The following is a 21,470-nucleotide window of genomic DNA, read 5'->3' on the forward strand; positions in this document are numbered from 1 at the left end:
CACCTGGTTTGGGAGAAGGCACTCCAGAATCTGCTGAGGTCCTACTGTGTGATGAGTTGGGTCCTTTACATCATTCGTTTTTGTTAATTCTCACAAAAGCCTCTCAGGGAGGGTATCGTTATGCCCATTGCACAGATCAGAGAACTGAGAGCTCAGTGGTGCAGCTGCTGCCCAGGTCACACAGCTGCACAGTGCAAACCTGGGGTGGAGTCCAGGTCTGGCCGGCGCCAGGGCTCTGTCCTCCACTGTCTCCAGGAAACGTTCCCGGGAGTCCCTAATCCCCCACATAGTTATCACCAGGGCTCAGTCAGCAGTCTCCTTGTCCCACGGCAGGCACGTGCTGCCCTGGCTCTTTCTGAGTTAAGCCAGGGCCTAAAACGCGTTGGTGTAATGCTCATCTGCTGGGGGCTTTCCGGTTTAGGAAGCCCTTTCCCATCTGTGCCCTCCTCACGACCCTTTGGGGACTCTGCAGGCCCCTCAGCCCTTCTAGCCTGCAGCTCTGTCGCAGTGGAGTCTGCATTAAATATTAACGGGGCAGCTCCTGGCACCGCTGTGACGTCAATTACCGGGCTGCTTGATGAGGGCTGTGGCTGCCTTTCCAAAGTGAAGCAGTGCCCGGAATTCAGCTGGCTCAAATGGCATCCCAGGGGGCCGGCTGTCGGACTCGGAGAAGATGCCGCTAATGTAAGGCGTGGCAGGAGTCCAGGAGTTTTCCTTCCATCTCCCCTGCTCCCTTGGGGCCCGGCTGGCATCCCGATGCTGGCATGATGCCTTCAGTCATTCGGCAAATATTTATTGAGCACCTGCTGTATGCTGAGCACAGTTCTAGGCTCTGGGGATACAGTCATGAGCGTGATAAGGTCCCTGCATCATGGGGTTCCCTGTCTGGTGGAGGAGAGGGAGAAACAGTCTCAACGCAGAGGGGCAGACCCAGCACTGTGCGCCAGAGCAGGTGCCCGACCCAGCTTGTGGCCGAGGGATCCTTCCAGAGGAAGCTAGGACTATGCTGAACCCAAAGAAGGAGCCCGAGTTAGGTCTGGAAAGAGGAGGGGTGAGTGTTTCAGGAAGAGGGAACAGGATCGGAGCTCAGACCCTGGTTCTACCTCTTCCCAGCCATTTATCTGCAAGCTGGGTTTCCGCTGTACAGGGGTGTTATGAGGACCAAACGAAGCCACGGCGAATGATGGCACAGGGCTTGATTCAGGACAAGAGCTCAGTGGTAGCTGTTATGAAAATAGCTCTGTGCCTTCACAGAATTCCTCACCGTGCCACGGAGCCTTACTCTGATTTGGCAAGCTGAGAAACTGAGGCTCAGAGGGGTGACATCACAAAGCCCTGGGTAATATTGTGGATCAGACCCCAGGCTGGACACACGATCCCAGGCTCTGACACAGGCTTTTTGACATTCTCTGGCCATAAGCAACCCAAGCAGTGGCCTCAGCTCAGCGAGACACAGAATACCACAAGAGATCTCAGTGTGAATTCCTCGGCCTTCAACACTCCCCATCTCGGCCTTCTTTGAGGTAAGGCTGCAGCTGTCCAAGGACAAGCCCAGGCCTTGGCTTTGCGGTAGAGCCTGGGCATAGACCTTGTTCTGCTGCTAATCTACTGTGTGACTGTGAGTGAATTTTCTTCCTTCTCTGAGCCTCAGTTCCCCATATTTAACACTAAAACCATCTGTCATTGCCTGGGTCTCTGATCCTCCCAAAGAGCTGTGGCAGAGGAATTATTTTTAATTCCATATTAAAGATGAGGAACCAGGCCACATACAAGTGGGGGCTGGATTTGAAGCCAGGCCCATCTGCTGGCAGAGCTGACTAACGGCCCATCATGTAGTGCTGTCTCTCAGAGTAAGAAAGCCAGCCTGAGTTGTCTCCAAGATCCTTAGTATGAGTCTGTGATTCTGTGAGTTCCATGCTGCCCCCAGGCCTTCAGGGCCCAGTGGTTTCACAGGGAGGGCATTTCAGCTTGGGCTGATTCTCCAACTGTCCCATGTAAAGGAGGTAACAGGGGACTTCCCTGGTGGCACAGTGGTTAAGAATCCGCCTGCCAATGCAAGGCACATGGGTTTGAGCCCTGGTCCCAGAAGATCCCACATGCCGCAGAGCAACTAAGCCCATGCGCCAGAACTACTGAGCCTGTGCTCTCAAGCCACAACTACTGAACCCATGTGCCACAGCTACTGAAGCCTGTGCGCCTAGAGCCCGTGCTCCACAACAAAGACAAGCCACTGTAATGAGAAGCCCGCGCACCACAACGAAGAGTAGCCCCCGCTCACTGCAGCTAGAGAAAGCCTGTGCGCAGCAACGTAGACCCAACGCAGCCAAAAATGAATGAATGAATGAATGAATAAATAAATAAAATAAAGGTGGTAACAGCACTGTCACAGGTTTCTGTCAGGCAGCACCCACTCTCTCCCTCATCCACAACCTCGTTCCTCCCGGCATCAGCCCCGGGGGGTGGGAGGTTCAACGTGAGCAACAGGCCCACTTTACGGATGAGGAAACTGAAGCTCAGAGAGGTGCAGCGACTTGCCCAGGCTATCCCAGCTACTGCAGAAGAGCTGGGATTTGAGGCCGCGTCTGGCAACTCCAGATCTTATACTCCAAGTAACTGCAAGGTGGCCAAATTCAACCAGGAGACTTCCTCCTCCTCCTCCTCTCAGCCCCCTCCTAGCCCCTGCAATCTTGCCTCCCTCCCCCTGGCTCTCTCCCCGGTCTTATCTTCCATGAGGCTGCCAGTCAGTTAGCTGTCAGCCAGTTTAAAGCGTTTCCCTCCTGGAAGGCCTTGGCCACTCACAAAGAGGGCTCTTGTGGTGGCATTTCTGCAATAGGCACAAGGTGTGATCAGATTCGATTCAGCACTCATGAAGAGGGGCACCCCAGGGCCTCAGATGATGAATGAAACGCAGGCCCTGTCCTCCAGTGTTTACATTTTACGAGGGAAATGCCAACTTCCTTATAAAGTGGGAAGCAGGTGGTATAAGTGACAAAGAGTGACTCTGCCCCTATTAGCTCCAAGACCTTGGGTAAGAGAGCTTCCTTTTCCCCATCTGCTTAAATGGGTACAAGAGGAATTCCCTACCTCACAATTGTCATAAGGATTAAATGAGATCACAGATTAGATGAAATTGCATAGCACAGGGCTTGATGCCTAGTAGCTGGCCAGGAAACACCAATCCTACCAAAAGAAGTCCATGCAGGTGGTGGATTCCAGAGTCACAGTGGGAGTGAGCAGAAGGAGAGCGTGCTTCTTGGTGGAGACCTGGGAAAGCTCCTTAGAGGAGGTAAGATTTCAGCTGGGTATTAAAGACTTAAAGGAAGAGGTAGAAGAATGGGAAAGTCGGTAGAAACTTGTGGGCAGGCTCTGTGAGCCTGGTGGCCCTAGGATGTCCAGGAAGTAGGTGTTGAGCTTGGAAAGGTGGGCCAGGGCCAGGTCATGAAGGGCCAGGTGGAGGAGCTTGTATCTTTTATGGGGAAAAGGGTGTCCTTCCTACCTATGACCCCAGCGGCAGCTCAGGGCTATCTGCAGAGACCAGCCCCCTGGAGTCAGCCCTCTCCTCTGGCTTTGGTGCTGCCAGATCCCTTTGTCTCCTGAGTCAGGGCCAGCCCACCACTGTTGTCTGGAAGAAGACAGAAGGCTGTAGCAATCTGCTTGCCTCCTACTAACATACTGGGGAGGAAAAGCTGTTTTGTAGCATAGTTGCCTGGCAGGGAACCTTGGTGGAAACTCAGCAAACCTCACTCTCACTTCCAAGGTTATGGTTTAAGCAGCAGTTGATGACAGCAGTTGATGTGTGCAGCTCAAAGACTGAAAGAACGTTTTCAGGCGCTCAGAAGGTCAGGGGCGGGCATGGAAAGAATGGTGATGGTGGAGTGGGTCTGGATCCGGGTTCCTGCCCCCTGCTCTGCAGTTGGGCAAGATACTTAACCTCCCTGGGCCTCAGCTTCCACATCTGTAAAGTCAGAACAATAATACCGACCTTTCCTTGACCAAGTGGGAGTGGGCTGGCCACCCGCTGCCCGTGGCCTGCTGTGGAGTAGGTCCTGCTACTTTCCTCCACTCCTTGTATGGATGTGGTCCAGGCACTGGGCGTCTGAGGCATCCCTGCTTCACCCTCTTGAGCTGCCATGTCATTTGCTGAACTTCCAGTGGTGACATACCCTAGACCTTCAGAGCTGGAAAAAAGACAGAACTCTGCCATCCAAGCCAGTGTAGCCTCCCACTTCACAGACAGGAAATCCAAGGCTCAGAGACTGGAAGTCACCGCACTCCAGGCTCTGACCTCCAGCTTTCCCTGGACCACCACAGCCCCTCCCACTTGGGCTGACCTAGTGAGAACCACACAGAAGCTTGAGGCAATTATCCAGATGGTTCCAGCCAAAGGATCTAGAAAATTCTGGCTAAGAAACACAAGTTCCTTGACCATCTGCAGAACTGAAGCAAAAGCCTTTTTCACCCTCATTTTAACTGCGATTCCATAGGCAACAGCTTCACTTTCTCCCCCAGAGTGGAGCTACTTTGAACAAGCTTGTGTGTGTGTGGGGGGGGGGGGTGCTGAGAACGGGGCTCTGAGCTCTGCCAGCTCACAGATTGTAGCTACCAGGACATTTTCACACTTCCTAATGCCAAAAGCTGCCGTGGAAGCCAATCTGCTTCCAAAGCGGGCTTTCAAAGAGTGGCAGGAGGCTCTGGCTGATCCTGAAATCTGTGCACTCCGGCTGATCTTAGACACAGGGGGTGGAAGTTGGTATCAGTGAAAGGACACTGGGGCCCAGGCAGTTGGCAGAGAGTGGCCGTGAGTGGGAGGCTGCGGGTGACCGCCTTGACCACTGAGTAAGCACCTGACTGTTCTAGGTCTCCTTTTCCATATGATGGGGTTAACAGCCTCTTTCCCAGAGTTGTGAGGATTTGGGGAGCTGGTACAGGGGGGTCAAGTGTTTACCCCAAGACCGTCAGACAGCCAGCAATTAACAGCAAGAGCTGCTGCCCCTGCTCCTGGTGGTGGTGATATCATCACTGGCTTGGGATCAGCCAGGTCACCCAGGCAGCAGGAGGCCTGCATTTGGGGGGGGGGAAGAAAAAAAGAAAATCCTATCTGGGTGACACGAATCTGTGGGCGGGTGGCCCCTCTGTCTCAAGCCAGTAACCATGCTGACAGTGAACGCCATCTCTCCAGAACAATACCAGGGCTTCTTTGTAACACTTCCCTTGGTGTCCAGACTTCGCAGGGAGCTCAGAGTGTCCCAGGACACCCGAGGAAAAAAGCAGGACGTGCCTTTTCTGGGTCACCTATTCACGGGGCTCTGGCAGAGGGTTCTGGCAACGCTTTGGAAATCCAGTCCTGCGTGAGAAGCAGTCGTTACCACTGGCTCAGGGTGGGGTGCAGCAAGGAATTTTCTACAGTTGTGATGGCTGGTGAAGGCAGGGTGTGAATGTGCTCTTGCCGAACCCCAACCCTAAGAAACAGGATGGTCAGTCCCATTTAAAAGGGGCTTCCTGGGGGGTAGGGGTGGTGGTGTGATGAATTGGGCGATTAGGACTGACATGTATACACTGATGTGTATAAAATTGATGACTAATAAGAACCTGCTAGGGACTTCCCTGGTGGCACAGTGGTTAAGAATCTGCCTGCCAATGCAGGGGACACGGGTTCGAGCCCTGGTCCAGGACGATCCCACATGCCGCGGAGCAACTAAGCCCGTGCGCCACAACTACTGAGCCTGTGCTCTAGAGCCCGCGAGCTGCAACTACTGAGCCTGCATGCCACAACTACTGAAGCCCGCACCACCACAAGAGAAGCCACCACAATGAGAAGCCCGCGCACCGCAACAAAGAGTAGCCCCCGCTCGCCGCAACTAGAGAAAGCCATCGCACAGCAACAAAGACCCAACACAGCCAAAAATAAATAAATAAAATTAAAAAAAAAAAGAACCTGCTGTATAAAAAAATAAATTAAATAAAATGCAAAAATAAAAGGGGCTTCCCCAAGGGTACTCAGCTGGTAACTGGCAGAGCAAGATTTAGACCTGAGTTCAGATCCTCTTCCCCATCACATCACACACATGTCCTTGGATAGCTGGGGGCAGAGTTTTGTTCTGTTCCCTGAGTGAGACCCTGCCAGATAAAGATGCAGCGGACTTGGCCCCTGTTCTGGGTACCTGCTCGGAGCTCTGGGGGCCACACAGTGTGTCTGACCTTGATCATCAGCCCCCTTCCCCTGGTTCAGAGGCCCTCTTGGAAATTGTTCAAAAGCTACATGCTTGATAGGACTTAGAGCCCTGGAAGTAGGTGACCTATCCAAGGTGGTCATCCTGGCTTTATTTACAAGACTTTGGGGAGTGGGCAGCTCTCTCCCGAGGGTGAAGGAGATGGACGCTGATAAGTGTATAAGCTACAAGAGGGAGACTTGTGTGTGCTTTTTACAATCTGAATGACCCCCAAAGGGGAGTCACACCTTGACCCCTTGTCAGCTCACACCTCACGACATCGTGGGGCCATCAGGCCTAGGAGTCTGACAGAACTGAGCTTGAATTCTGGCTCTGCTGATTACCAGCTGTGTGATTTTATTCAAGACATGGAACATCTTCAAGCCAGTTTCCTCATCTGTAAGATGGGAATGGAAATCCTACCTACCTTACAGGGGTATCTTGAGGGAAAAAATATGCCCATCTCTGCAAAGCACCTGGCCCAGTGCTGGCAACGTGGTAGATGTCCCCTTCCGTTCAAGAGTGGCGTGGATAAGGTCGCCCAGGATAGGGCAGAGGGCCTGGGCAGAGCTCTGAGGAACCCCCGAATTTCCAGGTAGGCTGAGAAGACAAGCTCACACAGGAGACAGAATAGGAGTGGCTGGAGCAGCAGAGGGGAGCCAGGAGAGTGCAAGGTCATGAAAGCTAAGAGGTGAGCCTGTCAAGGAGGGGCGAGCAGTTGTGCCAAGTGCAGCCAAGAGGGCCAGGAAAGTGAGGACTGTGCAGTGACCTTGGATTGGTGGCCACAGCAAGGGCCACCTAGGTGGAGGAGTGGGGGTAGAGCCAGAGTACGCTGGGCTGAAGTGGGGGTGGTGGGTGTGTGGTGAGGAGGTGGAGACAGTGAAGTTTGGTGAGAAGGAAAGCAAAGCTTTATGGGCGAACCAAAGTTGTCCCCCCATTTGACATTTATGAATGTCAAAATCAGTTATTTAGAATGCTCCAGTCTCTCTGATTTTTACTGTTTTGAAATCAATCTCAGTCCAACATGATCAGAAGTTAGAAGGGCTCTAATCCCTCTAAGGGCTGGAAGGAACTGTGGAGGCCCCCCCCGCCCAGTGCTGGCCCTCCTCTCACCTCTCACGGGAACCCATCCTCATCAGGCCAATGGTGGATGATAAGTTATTATCTACCATAATCTTTAACGATATTCACTAGGGGAAAGATCAGCCTGGTTTGTTAACCTCGATTCCATTTGTAGTTAGCAAAGGTGAATCCTCAAAGCATGGAGAAGCCTGGGGTGGGGGTTTCCTCCCAGTCAAACGCTGTGTCATGGGTACTGAGGTCCTCACTGTAGCATCACAGCAGGTGGAAGGCGGCCCAGGAGGCAGGAGACCTAGTATGGAGGTCCCAGCTCTGCTGGCTGTGCAAACTGGGGTCAGCCTCTCCTCCCCCTGATACCTCACTCTCCCCTTATGCAGGATAAGGGGTTGGACAGTGGTGAGCCTAAGGGTCCTGCCAGCTCTGACATTCCAGGATTTCTTCTATTCTACAGTGCTTTAAACAGTCCTTCAAGTCCAGTTCTCCAGATGGTGAAACTGAGGCCCAGAAAAGGCCCACTCTCCAGTCCCTCCCTCTCCCTTCCAATGCATCTAACTCTGTGGAGCAAGATTCTGGGCCTGAAATATGGCTTCCATGCCTCTGGTAGGTCCTGATTACCTGAGGATAAAGCCTTAAATCTTCAGCCTGGCACTGAAAACATTCCATGATCTTGTTCTACCCCACCTCATGTCCCACTGCCAGGCCTCTCTCTTCCCCATTTTGTTTCTATCCTCACTGCCAAGCCCTCACCCTTGCTGGATCCCCCTCCCTAACACCTTTTCCTTGACTCTCACCTCCTTCAAGGTCCAGCTTACCTGCTCTTCGGTTTTTAGACCTCCGCTTCTCAGAGGCAGGGGCTGTATCTTACTTATTCTGTGGCTACTCCTTCCCCCAGTGCTGAGCATGCAGTAGGTGCTCAATAAAATGCTCAGAGAGCATAAGGCCCCTTTGCCTGCACTCTCCTTGGCATGTTGTACTAAGTCTGGCCATGCTTTAGTGATTGGGATTTTCCTCCCATGTCCGGGACCCAGACCAGCGCCTGGCACCAGGGGTCCTCAGCATGGAATGCCAGGACTGGGCTCAGTGACCAGCTGGTCCACTCTCCTCTTTGCCACAGGAGGAAACTGCCACCACTTTCAGGCTGTGTAACCTTGAGCAAGTCACTAGTCTGGCTTTGACAGATGGGGAGGCCAGCAGGGTCCACCAGGGGTGGAGGGTTGTGAGCATTAAGTAGGATCATGCCTGGAAAGGCCTAGCACCGGGCCAGCTCCTAGCAAGTGTGTGGTGACTCTTACCCGTCCCAGCGGGGCCACTCAGTCTCTCCTCCCGTGGAAGGCACAGCCTGCACAAGGCCACTTCCCAGGATGGGGACGCAGTGAGTGAATGTGCGTGGGGTTGTCCCCAAAGGCCGGACCTGATCCTGCCCGGCCAGTGCTGACTGAAGCTCAGGGTGTGGCCCCCAGAAGCCCACCGGCCAGGCTGGGCGGGGGCGCGTCCGGGGCCCGTCCGTTCCTCGGGCACGCGGCCTCCTGGCTTCCCCAAGCACTAGGTTTATTTGCTTTTGGGGCCCTTCTCAAGCCAGACCTCTAACCTGGACTCAGAGACGCCTTTCCGGGTGGGGCCGTGACAGTGCGCTGCCTGCACGGCCGCCATCACCGAGGCCCCCACCCCCGCTCCGCCGTCCCAGCCCCAGCCCTCCCCTCTCCCACCTCCACCTCTGCGGCGGTTAAATGCAGCACTCGCTAGGCGCCTGCGCGGCTCTGGGGCGGGGCGGTGGCCTCAGCTATTTATAGAAGGTGACGTCACCTTGAAATAGACCGTTAGGGCTGGCCCGCCCTTCCCCCCCCCCCCACTCGCGCAGCTCCGCGCCGCCCAGCCCGGCCGCTGCCACTGCGCAGGCGTCCTCTCGTCCTCCCATCCCCCCGCGCGGCCGCCTGTCCTCCCTAGGCGGTGTCCGCGGCGCGAGCCACAGCGCGCGGGGCGAGCCAGCGAGAGGGCGAGCGGCGCTACCTGCTGCCTGCAGCCTGGGCTGGCCGGCGAGCCAGTGCGCGTGCGCGGCGGCGGCCTCCCCTGCGACCGGAGAAGACGAGCGGGCGAGCTAGCGGAGTGGGGCGCGAGGCGAGGCAGGGCTCAGCGATATGGGGGACCGCGAGCAGCTCCTTCAGCGGGCGCGGCTGGCCGAGCAGGCGGAGCGCTACGACGACATGGCCTCCGCCATGAAGGCGGTGAGCGCGCCGGGAGCCCGGGCGGCCGGCCGGGGGCCCGGCGCAGGGAAGGGGTGGGCGGCCGGGCGGCGGCCCCCTCCGGGCCAGGGGCAACCCCGCCGCCCCCCTGGGCGCGGCCGCCCACTCTCAGCCTGCGCTTCCCGCGCCCGCCGCGCGCCCCGCCATTTCCTGCGGCCGGGCCGGGAGGGTGTCCAGGGAGGGGGCGCGGCGGGGACCCCGCGGGTGGGCGGGCGTCGCGGCATCCCAGCTCGGAGCCGCGGGTGGGGGAGGGTGCTCGAGGGAGCGTGAGGGAGCCGCATTCCTCCTGCTGGACCGTTCTGCCAGGCTGGGTCACCCCCTCTCGCCTTCCTCCACACACCCCAACTTGTAATAATCACCTAGTGAGTAGCGCCCTGTCTCTCCTGATTTCCGCTGCCACGACCTGAACTCGGTGTAATGCCGATCCGCTTTTGCTCTGCTCGCCGGCATCGTTCTGGTTCCATTCTCCCGCGCCCGGGGTCCGCTTTGTGTGTGGAGACCCCCCATCCTGAAGTCCGACGAGGACGCGGGCGGGAGCGCGGCGGGCGTGGGGCCCCCTCCCAGGTTGGATGTTGCGCCCATCTGCCCGGAGACTAAAACGGGTCCTGACGCCTGGGGGAGCCGAGCCCTTGTGCCTTTGCCTTCCTGAGACCCGCGGAGACTCGTCTGCAGCTCCATTTCCGGGGAAGGAGTCGCGGCCGGCCACACCCTGGCCAATGCGGTGGATTAGACACCACCTGCGTGTCTGAGACCTAGAGTTCCGGTGACCCTCTCACTGTCCCTGTCTCCTCACAGTAGTTCACGTTTTCTCTTAATGAACATTACTTCTCTCTGCGTCAAGGTCACAGAGGGGTAGAGCCACAGCTGCGGCCGCCAACGTGCCATGTTCACCCAGTGCACAACCTCCTGAGACGTGGGAGGATCCGCCGGGGCCCCACCCTAGACCTACAGACTCAGAAACTCGCGGGGGTGGGACTCAGATCTGCACTTGAACCAACCCTCATGGCAAGTGCTATTGGGTTTAAGTTCAAGAATTACTGCCCTGGGTTATAGAGCTCATTTGCCCTTCTTAGGGCCTTGGGAGGGGATTTCCTAGAGAAAAAACTACAAATACAGAGGCTCCGTAAAATTTCAGAGTCATGTGAAAAATTCCTTTTAAAGCTTTTGATATTAATATATGAAACATGTTGAGGTCCCTGTTTAGGATTATCCAGGTAAGAAGGGTTATCTTTTCCATGTTGTTCACGTCACACGTTGAACCAGGTGTTTGGAAACCACCACCACCACCACCCATTTGTTGATTAATTGGTGATGCGGAGTTGATCATGGTGTTGTGGGCCAGGTAGGAGCTTTTCATCCAGACCAGGGACGATTTAGGTTTGGGACCTGAAGTCTGTGTAATTCTGGGGGTCTTATAAGAAAAAAAAAAGTAGGGTATATGAGTTTAGCAAATCTTTCAGAAACAGGACTGACTGCATTTACTTGGAAGGGGTCCTGAGCTTAAGCTTATTTGGGATAAAGCCACTTCTCTCCACACAGCAAGTGACACTTAAGTGCGCCTCTTCTCCCCAGTCACCGAGTGGAACTGGGATTGTGTGGGTTGAGACCACTCTCTGGACATTTTAGCGAGGCCCTCGCCTATCCTGCAAGTGGGACTTGAAGGCCGCAGTTTTAGGAGCCTTTTGGGGAATAAAGAAGGGATGGGGCTGGAAGCAAAGTGAATTGAGGCTAAGGGAAAATGACTAGAAGGTAGTTCTGGAGCTATAGGAAACCCGAGGCAACTTGAAATTGGAAGTAAGGAAAGAATGCAGAGATGTAACCGGAATGGAATACAGTTTGTGGAGAGAAAATAATTGGTTTTCTGGTCTTCGAAAGCAGGCTTGAAAAATGCTTTCCTGCAGCTACCTACTTGTGTCCACAGATTTTCTCTGAGACATTAAGGTAGGATTTTGCAAACTAATGGACCCTTTCATGTATTGGGAATATGTAATATCTGTATCTGAGATGATTGATGGGCCGGATAGGCCATTGAAAATTCAGTGCACACTCTAATTATGTCATTTCAGAATTGTGATAAACATTCCCTCAAGGTAACTCCTATTAAAAAATAAGAACTTTTTTGGTCAGTATGCCTGTTTCTTCTATTAAAGAATTTTTTTTTTTGGTCATCTAAATTAATGGAATATATTTATTGGAAAGGACTTGGCAAGGGTCAGTGGAAAACTGTTTCTCATGTTTTACCTGTTGATGTTTGTACGTTAAATTCTTAATGTTATTGAGAAGACTCAGTCCCTATTTCATTAATATCATAGACCTAAAATATAGCTTTTGGAAAGAGTTGGAATTCTGATAACCCTCTGGGCTTGTGTGGGTTTTCTTCAGGGCAGGTAAGTAGGCTTCTCTACCGCACCTGAGTGAGGGGATGTTCTGATGCCACCACTCTGTGACCTTGAAGCTCACATCTCTTGTCTTCTGGTCCTCTGAAGCGTGAAGGTTGTAATGTTGGTGTTACTATCAAGTGGGCTTTCAGCTTTCATTCTAACTTGTTTTCTGTTTCCTTTATAATTTAAATGGTAGCTAATAATATTGCCTGCCTGTAATGATTGATGTTCCATATGCTACCAGCGTCACCTGGAGGATGCTGTCGGTAAGGCTTTAAGAAATCACGCATGTTGGAAACAAAGGTGTTGGCTCACATCAGTTGAGAACTGCAGTTCCCTGCCTCTCCTCCTAATTTGAAGGGGCAAGAAATGTTTTTGAAGTGAAGTAAAGACGTTTCTTCCAGCTCTCCCCCATCTCGTACCTCGTCCCTTACGTAGAAAGAAACACTGAAAGATTCTCGAACCCAAGTCCTTTCTAGACCAGGCTTGGAATGCCCTTATACAATTCATAACCTCTATAAAATGAGTACAGTACCATCTTATGAGAACTATGAGATAAACCCATGAAGTGGCATAAAAATATTTGTGCATAATACTAAGTGATTCTAAGGAAAGAGGGTAACTAACCAGATAGATTTCTAGTGAATATTCATGGACAGACAATTCAGTCATGTCATTTATTGCTCTTAGTCATCTTTTATATTAAAACATAGGGGCAATCATGAAGTTTTAAAATGTCAAAATTGTTTGGGATGGCATGGTGTGTTTTAACATCGCTTACAAGGTTGACAAAGGACGGGGAGAAATATGTCTGAAGGACTTGATGCATATCTGTAGCAATCTTAAGTGCAGGCAACAAAGCTGCAGCTTAAGGAAATGGGTCGGAGGGGAAGAGGTCCTACCAGTGGCCAGAGGCTGTTATTCCAACAGCTGTGAGATCCTGGGAAGTGGGGAAGTGAGCAGGTGGTATGTAAAAGGAGAGCACAGCTGAGTGACCCAGGGTGAGACCTAACCCATGTTGCAGATATTGAAACTAAGGATGATTTTGAGGTGTACCAGAATTGTGGTTAGTGTGACATCTTAAAGCCACATTGGTACTACCGTTTGAAATCTATGTAAACTAGCAAGCCGTGTTTCCCATGTAAGTATCGCTTTGTCACGTATTGACTGAGGAAGGAAAAGTCTCTGCATTATTCTTGCAATATTAGTTAAAAGACACTTCAGTTGGTGAACAGTTCACATAGCTTTGCTGCAGTGACGTGGGAGTTGTGGTCCCCATCTGGATTTGGGGTTCCTGCATTATCCCCGGAAGAGCTCCCACAGTCAAGGACCTCACTACTCCTTTAAGGAAACCAAAAATGTATTTTCTCATCATTGCCTGGAATTTAATATTAGTGGTAGACCGCAGTGTCACACTTTTCCAGAAAAACGGTTTGGGAGGGGATACCCCAGATGTGTTTTCCATGTTACAATTCATCAAGTTTAGGAAATTTATCATTTTTCCTATTAGGCACTCAGTAAATGGTAGCTTTTATTCCGTGTGTACATTTTCATTTAATCTTGAGAACAACTCTGGATGGATCCTGTTATTAACTCCATTTTACAAATGAGATTTGAAGAGATTTTCTCAAGGTCGAGTTGTAAAGGGAAGATTTGAACTCTCAAATTTAGAGCTCTCACTTTAACCACTGTGACAATGCCCCATGAGGCTAAGGAATCATATTTCTTTCTAGTATACTTTCTGGTCTATTAGCCATTGTCATCATTGGTGACTAAGTTCCAAGCCGTTAACGTAAGTGGGCTTACTGAACAAATAACTTCGTCTATTAGATGTAAGTCATTTTTGCCAAATTTGATTAAAAACAGAATCTACCACTTATGGTTCTTAGCTGCAACAGGGGAGCATGAAAGGCAGACTCATCTGGATTTTGCTTGTTCTCTTGAAGACCAGTTTTTTTAGCTTAAGAAGCAAAGTATTAATTGAATTTGAGTTCTTGCTATGAATTGAGAAGTGCAAGACTATGTTACATTATAGTTGTGGTGTTTTAGGAAATTGTTTCTCCATATTGCTTTTAGTATATTTTGTAAGCCTAGAGGCCCCCAAATTTCAGTGTCTAGGTTGTTGGTGAGATGCTCCCAAGTGTCCAGGTTGAGGCTGCCCCTCCCACTCTTCGCCGCAGTGGCATCCCCTCCTTGGTGGTGGGTGTTGGCACTTCCCTGTGATGGGAACTGGCACAGCTTCTGAAGCCTTCAGTCCTGGTGCCTCAGGGGCAGTAGGGTAGAGTGACGCTGTTCAGATGGGGTTGTATATAATGCCTGCCAAGACCTGTGAAAATGTTTACTTATGTTCAGAGCAAGACAAAGGTGGTCTCTTAACGATACAAAGGGAGCTATTTTGACTAATGCTAAGCTTAGAGTGAATATTCATAACCTGAACTCACCTGCTCTGAGCTTGAAGCTGGCCCCTCTCCCAGCCTTGCAGAACTGCAGCCTCGCCCTGGTTTAGACAGAGGGCAGTCTTTCCAGGCTTGGGCAAGTGGTGACCAATGGCAGGTGCTTTGCCAGCTGGGGTACAGGCAGAATCCTCACTTTCGGGGCATTAACTTGGGAAACAATCAGCCAAAAAAGCCTTCATCCCTCAAGCTCACTTTTCTTTTTTTTTTTTTTTTAATATATACAGGGTTCTGCCAAAGAAGCTTAAAGATTTTATTATGTGGTTATGTTTATGCAATTATTCATGAGGATTGTTTTTTTCTGTTATAAGCTCTTATATCAAAAGCAAGCTTGCTGGTAGCGTGTGCGTGTGGGTAGCTATAGCGTTCGGGGTGGTGGCTGTGCTGTGTGTGTGTAGCTGTGAAGGATGAGAGTGCTGTTCATGAGGAGTCGCATCAACCCCAACTTGAGCAGTGTGGCCTGGCAGCTCAGGGGTGATGTTTTTTTGTTTGCTCAGTGTTCCTTCTGAGGTTGGATGTTTCCCAGATTCAGAACTTTAAGTTTTCCCAAATAGTCCCTGGGCTGTTTTTGGCAGCGGGTCTATTTTTACTCACAAACACATAGTTTATTGCCTTGTGAGTTAGTGGGAGGAGGCCCTTAGGGATTTTTGAGTAAGCCAGTGGTGTCATAGGAAGATAAATGAATTCGTAGCCGACCAGGTTGTTCGTGACTTTCAGAAATGCTGTGTAGTCCAGAGCAGAGAAAATGGGTGAAGGGAGTTGGTGCAGCCAAAGGCTGCGTGGTGAGGAGGACGTACATGAGCAGAATGGCTGGCAGGGAGTCCAGTCCTCAAAGGAGATGAGAGGAGAGCCTTCCTGAATGGGAAGGGTCCATCAATTTAAGGTTTTCAGGAAGCCTGTAAGTAGGATTACCTGGGGTGGGGAGGTGGGCAGGAGAACAAGACAGCAGAGTGGCTGCGAGCAGAGGTGGTGGAACCCCTTGGAGCTGGTGTAGCCACGTGAAGATATAATGTCTGGGGTGGCCGCACTGGGCGCAGCTGGTGTGCAATGGAAACGAGAGTGTTGAAACTGGCGTTGGAGTAGAAAGAAGGTTGAGAACCTTTGTCTAGTTCTATCTCGAGAAATCCGTGTCTAGTCTTTGTTCCTAATTAGAAACCATTTGGAAACTTGTGATTGTTGAGATGCAGTAAATCATCTCCGTAGACTCCGCAGATGGCCATCCCACTGGTTTAGTCTTAGGATGGTTGGGACCCGTTCCTGCTTTCCTTTCCCTACACCGTTTGCCTCCCAGTGTCTGCGCCTCTTAGTGGGTGACGAGACTTCTCTTGAAGTCTCCTGGCTCCTGTGTTTTGGAATTTGAAGTGTTGGGAACTCCTGCTAACTGACATTAGCGAAGGTTATTTGCAGTAAGTATCACCAGCCAAGACTGGCTGTAAATCTTGTTTTAATAGGCCATCTGATTTTACTTCAGTCCATAATTTTCCAGTCTGGGGAAAACTCCCAATTTTCTTTAGTTATCCGATCAAGTAATAAAACTATCTTCCTCCCATAAGTTTCCTTTTGTTAACCGAGCTGTAATCCAGGAGTATTAAAACACACTATATTTAAACGTATCCAGTTATTTCCTAGTTAGGCCCTGGCTGGGGTTCTGAGAACAATGCTTGTTTAGCCGTTAGTCACACTCAGCTGATGCCGATAGTGATTCATTCAGACTGGCAGGCGACCAGGTGATTGTTACATAAACACTGACACTCCTAGTCAATGATTTTTCTTGTGAAGGTGTCATAAATATTGCCCAGTAGCCTTTTTTGGCAGTTTATTCCTGATGGAGAAGGGATCCTCGGATTCCTGGAACCCACAGTGTATATACACCCACATTTATGTTGATATTCAATAGTATTGACCTCAGGCCTTACCACACCTGTTATAGTTGCTCAGGAAAAATGGAATCCTAGGATTTTAGAGCTGAAGAAGTCCTTGGAGACTGTTTGGGCTGGTCCCCCTTATTTGACTTTTGATGCCCAGAAAAGCTGTGTTCTGTTGAAGGTCACACAACTAGCTCAGGCTAAACTCCAGATGTCTTAAGATTTTTTTTGAGTAATGACACCACCCCTTGTGCAAACACTGTGTGATATATAGATATTTCAGATATGCACTCAATTTTAATGATGTGCTCTGGGGACATACTTTGAGGTGTCTTTGCAATAGTCCAACAAAAGCAGCTTTACTGGTCGCAGGATGAAGTATATAGTGGCTCCTTATGGATGTCATTTGCATTTTAACATCAAGTGGCCTTAGTTGGATTTACTTATTGGAAGATCTGAGGAGCTTTTCAAATTCTGTTCTTGCCTCATGTTTTGTTTTACTGAATATTGGCCTAGAAAAGTTTCATGCTAAAGGATTCAAGCATTTTGAGATTTGTCATAGTATTTGAGATGGAATTTTGATTTATAAGGGTTGCTTCCTTAAAAGGCCAAATTATCAGAAAAATATCTACAATGTCTCTTTATACTTTTAGTAAGTAGGTGTGTTTAAAGGCACTCCCTGGAGGAGAAAACTAGTGGGGTTACAGGTCTTGAGGGAAGCATGGACTGTGGATTAGTAGAGAGGAGGGGATTGCCCTAGACCAGCGTGGAGACCATTCCTGTCTTTGTGGGGAGGAATGAGGAGCCGGGCTTGCAGGCAGCCCTCCTGGGGAATGTCAGGGGCGGCTTGTAGCTGAAGACCACACTGAAGGAGGAAGTGGGTTGGGCTGATTGACTAGGCAAAGAGGGAGAGGCCATCCCTGGCTAATGATTTGTAGCAGAAGAGTAGGGGTTCTGGGGACAGAGAAATGGGGAAGTTAGAAGAGGGAGCTGGTATTTTTATTTTGTCTGGGATTTGATGAAGAGGGAGGTGGTGGTAGACAGTTGCGTGTTTCACTTTTAAGAACTTGGCACAAGTTTTCTAATTTTACACACTTAATGATTACATTTGTTGCTTATGTTCTTGAACTACTAATTTTTCAAATAGACCTATCATCCTTTTTAATTCTTTTTTTTAAACTTCTGATTCTCTACTGCTCAGTCTTCTTAATCCATGGTAAGCATGTCTGTTTTATTATGTTGTTAATAAGTTTCTCCATCAGACTTGGCTTTTCCCTTCCATTGGAGCAAGTTCTGTCCTTATAGTTTGATTTAAGTAATGCCTTTTTGTTGAGTTTTGTGGTTTTCTACGTGCTCTTCTTTTTTCTTTTTCTGTTTTTAAAATTAAAGACCTTTCCCAGTAGGTCACATAGTTGAGGAATCTCCCCACTTTATAGAAGATACAGGCCAGTTTAGTGCGTTAGTGGCTTTGCTGGGGCCCAGAGTTTTCTGATTCTAAGTCTGTATTAGTTTCCTAGGACCACCAAACAAAGCCACCACAAACTGGATGGCTTACAACAAGAGATGTATTTTATCACAGTTTGGAAGGCTAGAGTCTGAGATCAAGGTGTCGGCAGGGCTGTGCTCCCTCTGAAGGCTCTAGGGGAAAATCCTCCCTTGCCCCTCCTTGTTTCTGGTAGCTCCTGGTAATCCTTGTAATCCTTGGCCTTTGTAGACACGTCACTCCAGTCTCTTCCTCCGTCATCACATGACAATGGCTTTCGTCTCCAGATCTCCCTTTTTCTTATAAGGACACCAGTCATTGGATTTAGGATCCACCTTATGCAGTATGACCTCATCTTGACTTGATGACACCTGCAATGACCCTGTTTCCAAATAAGGTCACGTTGACGGGTGCCAGGGGTTAGGACTTCAACATGACTTTTTTGTGGCACAGCTCAGCCCAGCAAAGTCCAGTGCTCCTTCTACTGATGACACAGCTGGCTCGCTTGCAGTTGGCATCATGAAGAATTTGAAATTTAACGTTTCCACTTAAAATAATTGGTGCTTCCATCCTTGATGGGCAGTCAGGGTTTCCTGTCAGGTAGGTCAGAGTAAAGCTTGCTGCTGAGTAGTTATGCCTCCTTTCAGCAGAGACTGGGGACACTTTACTGTTACTAATGTATCCGTTTTGGGTTGGGGGAGGGCTGGGTTTACCGGTGGGGTTCCATGTGTAACCAGGGTGAAACTCTGGCCACTAGATCTGTGTGGTGTTTAGCTCATCTGGGAAGCTCTTCTTTGTTAATAAGTGTTTGAGGGAGGTGTGATTGGTTCTTTCTAGAATAGAAAGCTGGAAGTAGACTTACAGTCTGTGATAACCTTTGAACATTTGACAAAGGAATTGTATGATTTTACTGTGAGAATATCTTATGCAGAATAGCGGAGCCTCAGGGTTTTTCCCCACCACCTCCTTGTGCACCAGCACCTCACAAGGTTTCATCAATATCTTTATCCCCACACCTCCGCCAAGGTGAAGGCGGCATCTTAGAAGGCCTAAATTACGACTTTTTCAGAGTCCTTATCACTAATATTTTGAGTTAATATCTAGCTCTTCTGTTAGACTGCAGTCTCCCTTCAGATAGGATCCTTGTCCAGTTGGTTTTTCTTGAGTGGCTTGTCCGTAATCCTGTTTTTGAGGAGGGTTGTTGACTGGGTTGAAGGGAAGATCTCTTTCCAGGGTTTTCAGACTCGGGTCTCAGTGTTTATATTTTGGGGATGTTGCAGGTGACCGAGCTCAACGAACCTCTCTCCAATGAAGACCGAAACCTCCTCTCCGTGGCCTACAAGAATGTGGTCGGTGCCCGACGGTCTTCCTGGAGGGTCATCAGCAGCATTGAGCAGAAAACTATGGCTGATGGGAATGAGAAGAAGCTGGAGAAGGTTAAGGCTTACCGGGAGAAGATCGAGAAGGAGCTGGAAACAGTGTGCAATGATGTGCTGGCCCTGCTGGACAAGTTCCTCATCAAGAACTGCAATGACTTCCAGTATGAGAGCAAGGTCTTCTACCTGAAGATGAAGGGCGACTACTACCGCTACCTGGCAGAGGTGGCTTCCGGCGAGAAGAAAAACAGTGTGGTCGAAGCTTCGGAGGCAGCCTACAAGGAAGCCTTCGAAATCAGCAAGGAACACATGCAGCCAACACACCCCATCCGGCTGGGCCTGGCCCTCAACTTCTCCGTGTTCTACTACGAGATCCAGAATGCGCCCGAGCAGGCCTGCCTCTTAGCCAAACAAGCCTTCGATGACGCCATAGCCGAGCTGGACACACTAAACGAGGATTCCTATAAGGACTCCACGCTCATCATGCAGCTGCTGCGAGACAACCTCACCCTCTGGACGAGCGACCAGCAGGACGAGGAAGCCGGAGAAGGCAACTGAGCGCCTCGGCCAGCCCCTGCCCCCACCCCATCACCACCGGTCCTTCCTCGCCACAGTCACTAAGTATCTAGTGCTAAACCTATCTGTATGGCAGCACAGCTACTCAGATCTGCTCTCCGCCCCCGGGAAGCAGTTCCAGGTAAATTTATGGGCATTGCTGGACTGATGGTTGCTTTGAGCCCACGGGAGCTCCCTTTCTGAATTGTGCAGACAGGTGCATTCTGAAGGAGGCATTTTCCTGTGCCTGCTGATCTGGGTGAAGTGCAGGCGAAAGCCTCGGGGAAGTTAGGAGAATTAACCACACAGGCTACAGTTGGTATTTAAATGGTCCACTTAAAACCAGCTGCTAGTGTTTTGTTAAAGCAGTACATCTGTGCATGCAAAAGTGAATTCACCCCTCCCACCTTTCTTAGCTAATGGAAAACTGTTAAGGGAAGCTGATATGAGAGACCACTTGCTCCTTTCCATCAGCTTAATAATAAACTTTAACGTGAGGTTTCAGTAGCGCCTTGTTTGCCTCTTTAAATTATGATGTGCACAAACCTTCTTTTCAATGCAATGCATCTAAAGTTTTGATACCTGTAACTTTTTTTTTTTTGGTTGCGACTGTTTTAAGAATCATGGATTTATTTTTTTGTAACTATTTGGCTATTGTCCTTGTGTATCCTGACAGCACCATGTGTGTCAGCCCATGTCAATCAAGATGGGTAATTATGAAATGCCAGACTTCTAAATTAAATGTTTTGGAATTAGTGGGTAAATAAATGCTGCTTTGGGGATATTATCTCTGTGTGTATGGCCTTTGTTTTTCCTGCTCTCAAGGAGCCCTGTCATGGCTCACCGCTTTGAATCCTGGTTTGATCTCTCAAACCCTGAAGCATTTCTGGAATAACGAGTCTTGGTGCCCCCTGATTCCATCACACGTTTTGCAGTGTATACAAAAGACTCATGAATTTTAAATAGTTTTGTGTGAACCCAGCTAACAGCCTCTCTGATCCCCTCTTTCTGTTGCTGGTGCCTGTACGGGAGGAGCTGAGCAGACCCCAATGCCGTGTTCCATGGCACAGCCCCTCTGGAAGGTGGGTGTGTGTCTGACTTTGAGGGTGTAGCTCCACTCAGCCTACTGGAACATTGGTTGCTATGTATCACTCAAAGTAGGTACATGTTCTCAGTTTTTCTTAATATTCTTTTGCACTAGATGGAATAAAACGTTAATTAGGGACACAACTTGGATCCCTGAAATAAACTTTAGTGATCATTATTAAGAAAGCTTTGAGTATTCTTTAAATAAGACAGCAGACCTCCCTCTGAGTTTAAGAAAGAGAATGGCCTGGCCTCTAGTGCACTTTCCCCATCTGCCTGCACCCCAGGCCGCTCCTGAGGCCCTGCGTCACCAAATGGACTCTTCCTTCCCCGGGTGATGTGGACTCCAGCCACTCACGATTTCTGTCACCTCCAGCGTGGTGCTCGGGACTGGACATGCTTGTCGAGTGCCTTGGTTCAGGTACACAAAGGCCCTAAACACCTTATTCTTGACTGAAGCTTGACACTAGGCTGGTGGAGGTGGCCACGCCCAGTCTCTGTCCTTGAACCTACACTGTGGTGGATCATGGACATTTAACCATGGACATTTAACCTATTTTCTCATCCTGAAGTAGAGGGATGACCCACATGCTAATAAGTAGTCCTTAGGAAGCCTATTTCAAGTTGACCTAATTGCCAGCAAAAATCGTTATCGGGTTTTGCTTCAATTAGCAGGTCAGGTATTTTAAAGCCATGAGCTTTATGTGCCTAAGGCACTTGGCTTTGATAAAATTTCGTAGAC

The 21,470-nt window shown here is 49.9% G+C and overlaps 1 protein-coding gene across 2 annotated transcripts; it reads left to right on the plus strand.

Annotated features, from left to right (window-relative positions):
- Positions 1-9,212: 9,212 nt before the first annotated feature.
- Positions 9,213-20,429, plus strand: YWHAH (tyrosine 3-monooxygenase/tryptophan 5-monooxygenase activation protein eta). 2 transcript variants are annotated; one of them, XM_057527225.1, is made up of 2 exons: positions 9,213-9,511; positions 18,992-20,429. In XM_057527225.1, exons 1-2 carry the CDS (start codon positions 9,425-9,427, stop codon positions 19,643-19,645), a joined length of 741 nt encoding a protein of 246 aa, XP_057383208.1. In that variant the 5' UTR covers positions 9,213-9,424; the 3' UTR covers positions 19,646-20,429. The 2 variants fall into 2 exon arrangements, with proteins under 2 accessions (XP_057383208.1, XP_007170686.1); XM_007170624.3 differs by lacking the exon at positions 9,213-9,511 and adding an exon at positions 10,393-10,534.
- Positions 20,430-21,470: the final 1,041 nt, after the last annotated feature.

The sequence above is a fragment of the Balaenoptera acutorostrata genome, chromosome 13 (genome assembly GCF_949987535.1).
Source record: "Balaenoptera acutorostrata chromosome 13, mBalAcu1.1, whole genome shotgun sequence".
NCBI classification, from domain to species: domain Eukaryota; kingdom Metazoa; phylum Chordata; class Mammalia; order Artiodactyla; family Balaenopteridae; genus Balaenoptera; species Balaenoptera acutorostrata.

What these genes read in the sequence shown, in the direction of transcription:
- YWHAH (XM_057527225.1), top strand. Translation starts at nt 9,425, where the DNA reads ATGGGGGACCGCGAGCAGCTCCTTCAGCGGGCGCGGCTGGCCGAGCAG. An exon ending in TGGCCTCCGCCATGAAGGCG is followed by an intron (nt 9,512 to 18,991) that starts GTGAGCGCGCCG and finishes GGGATGTTGCAG; the next exon opens with GTGACCGAGCTCAACGAACC.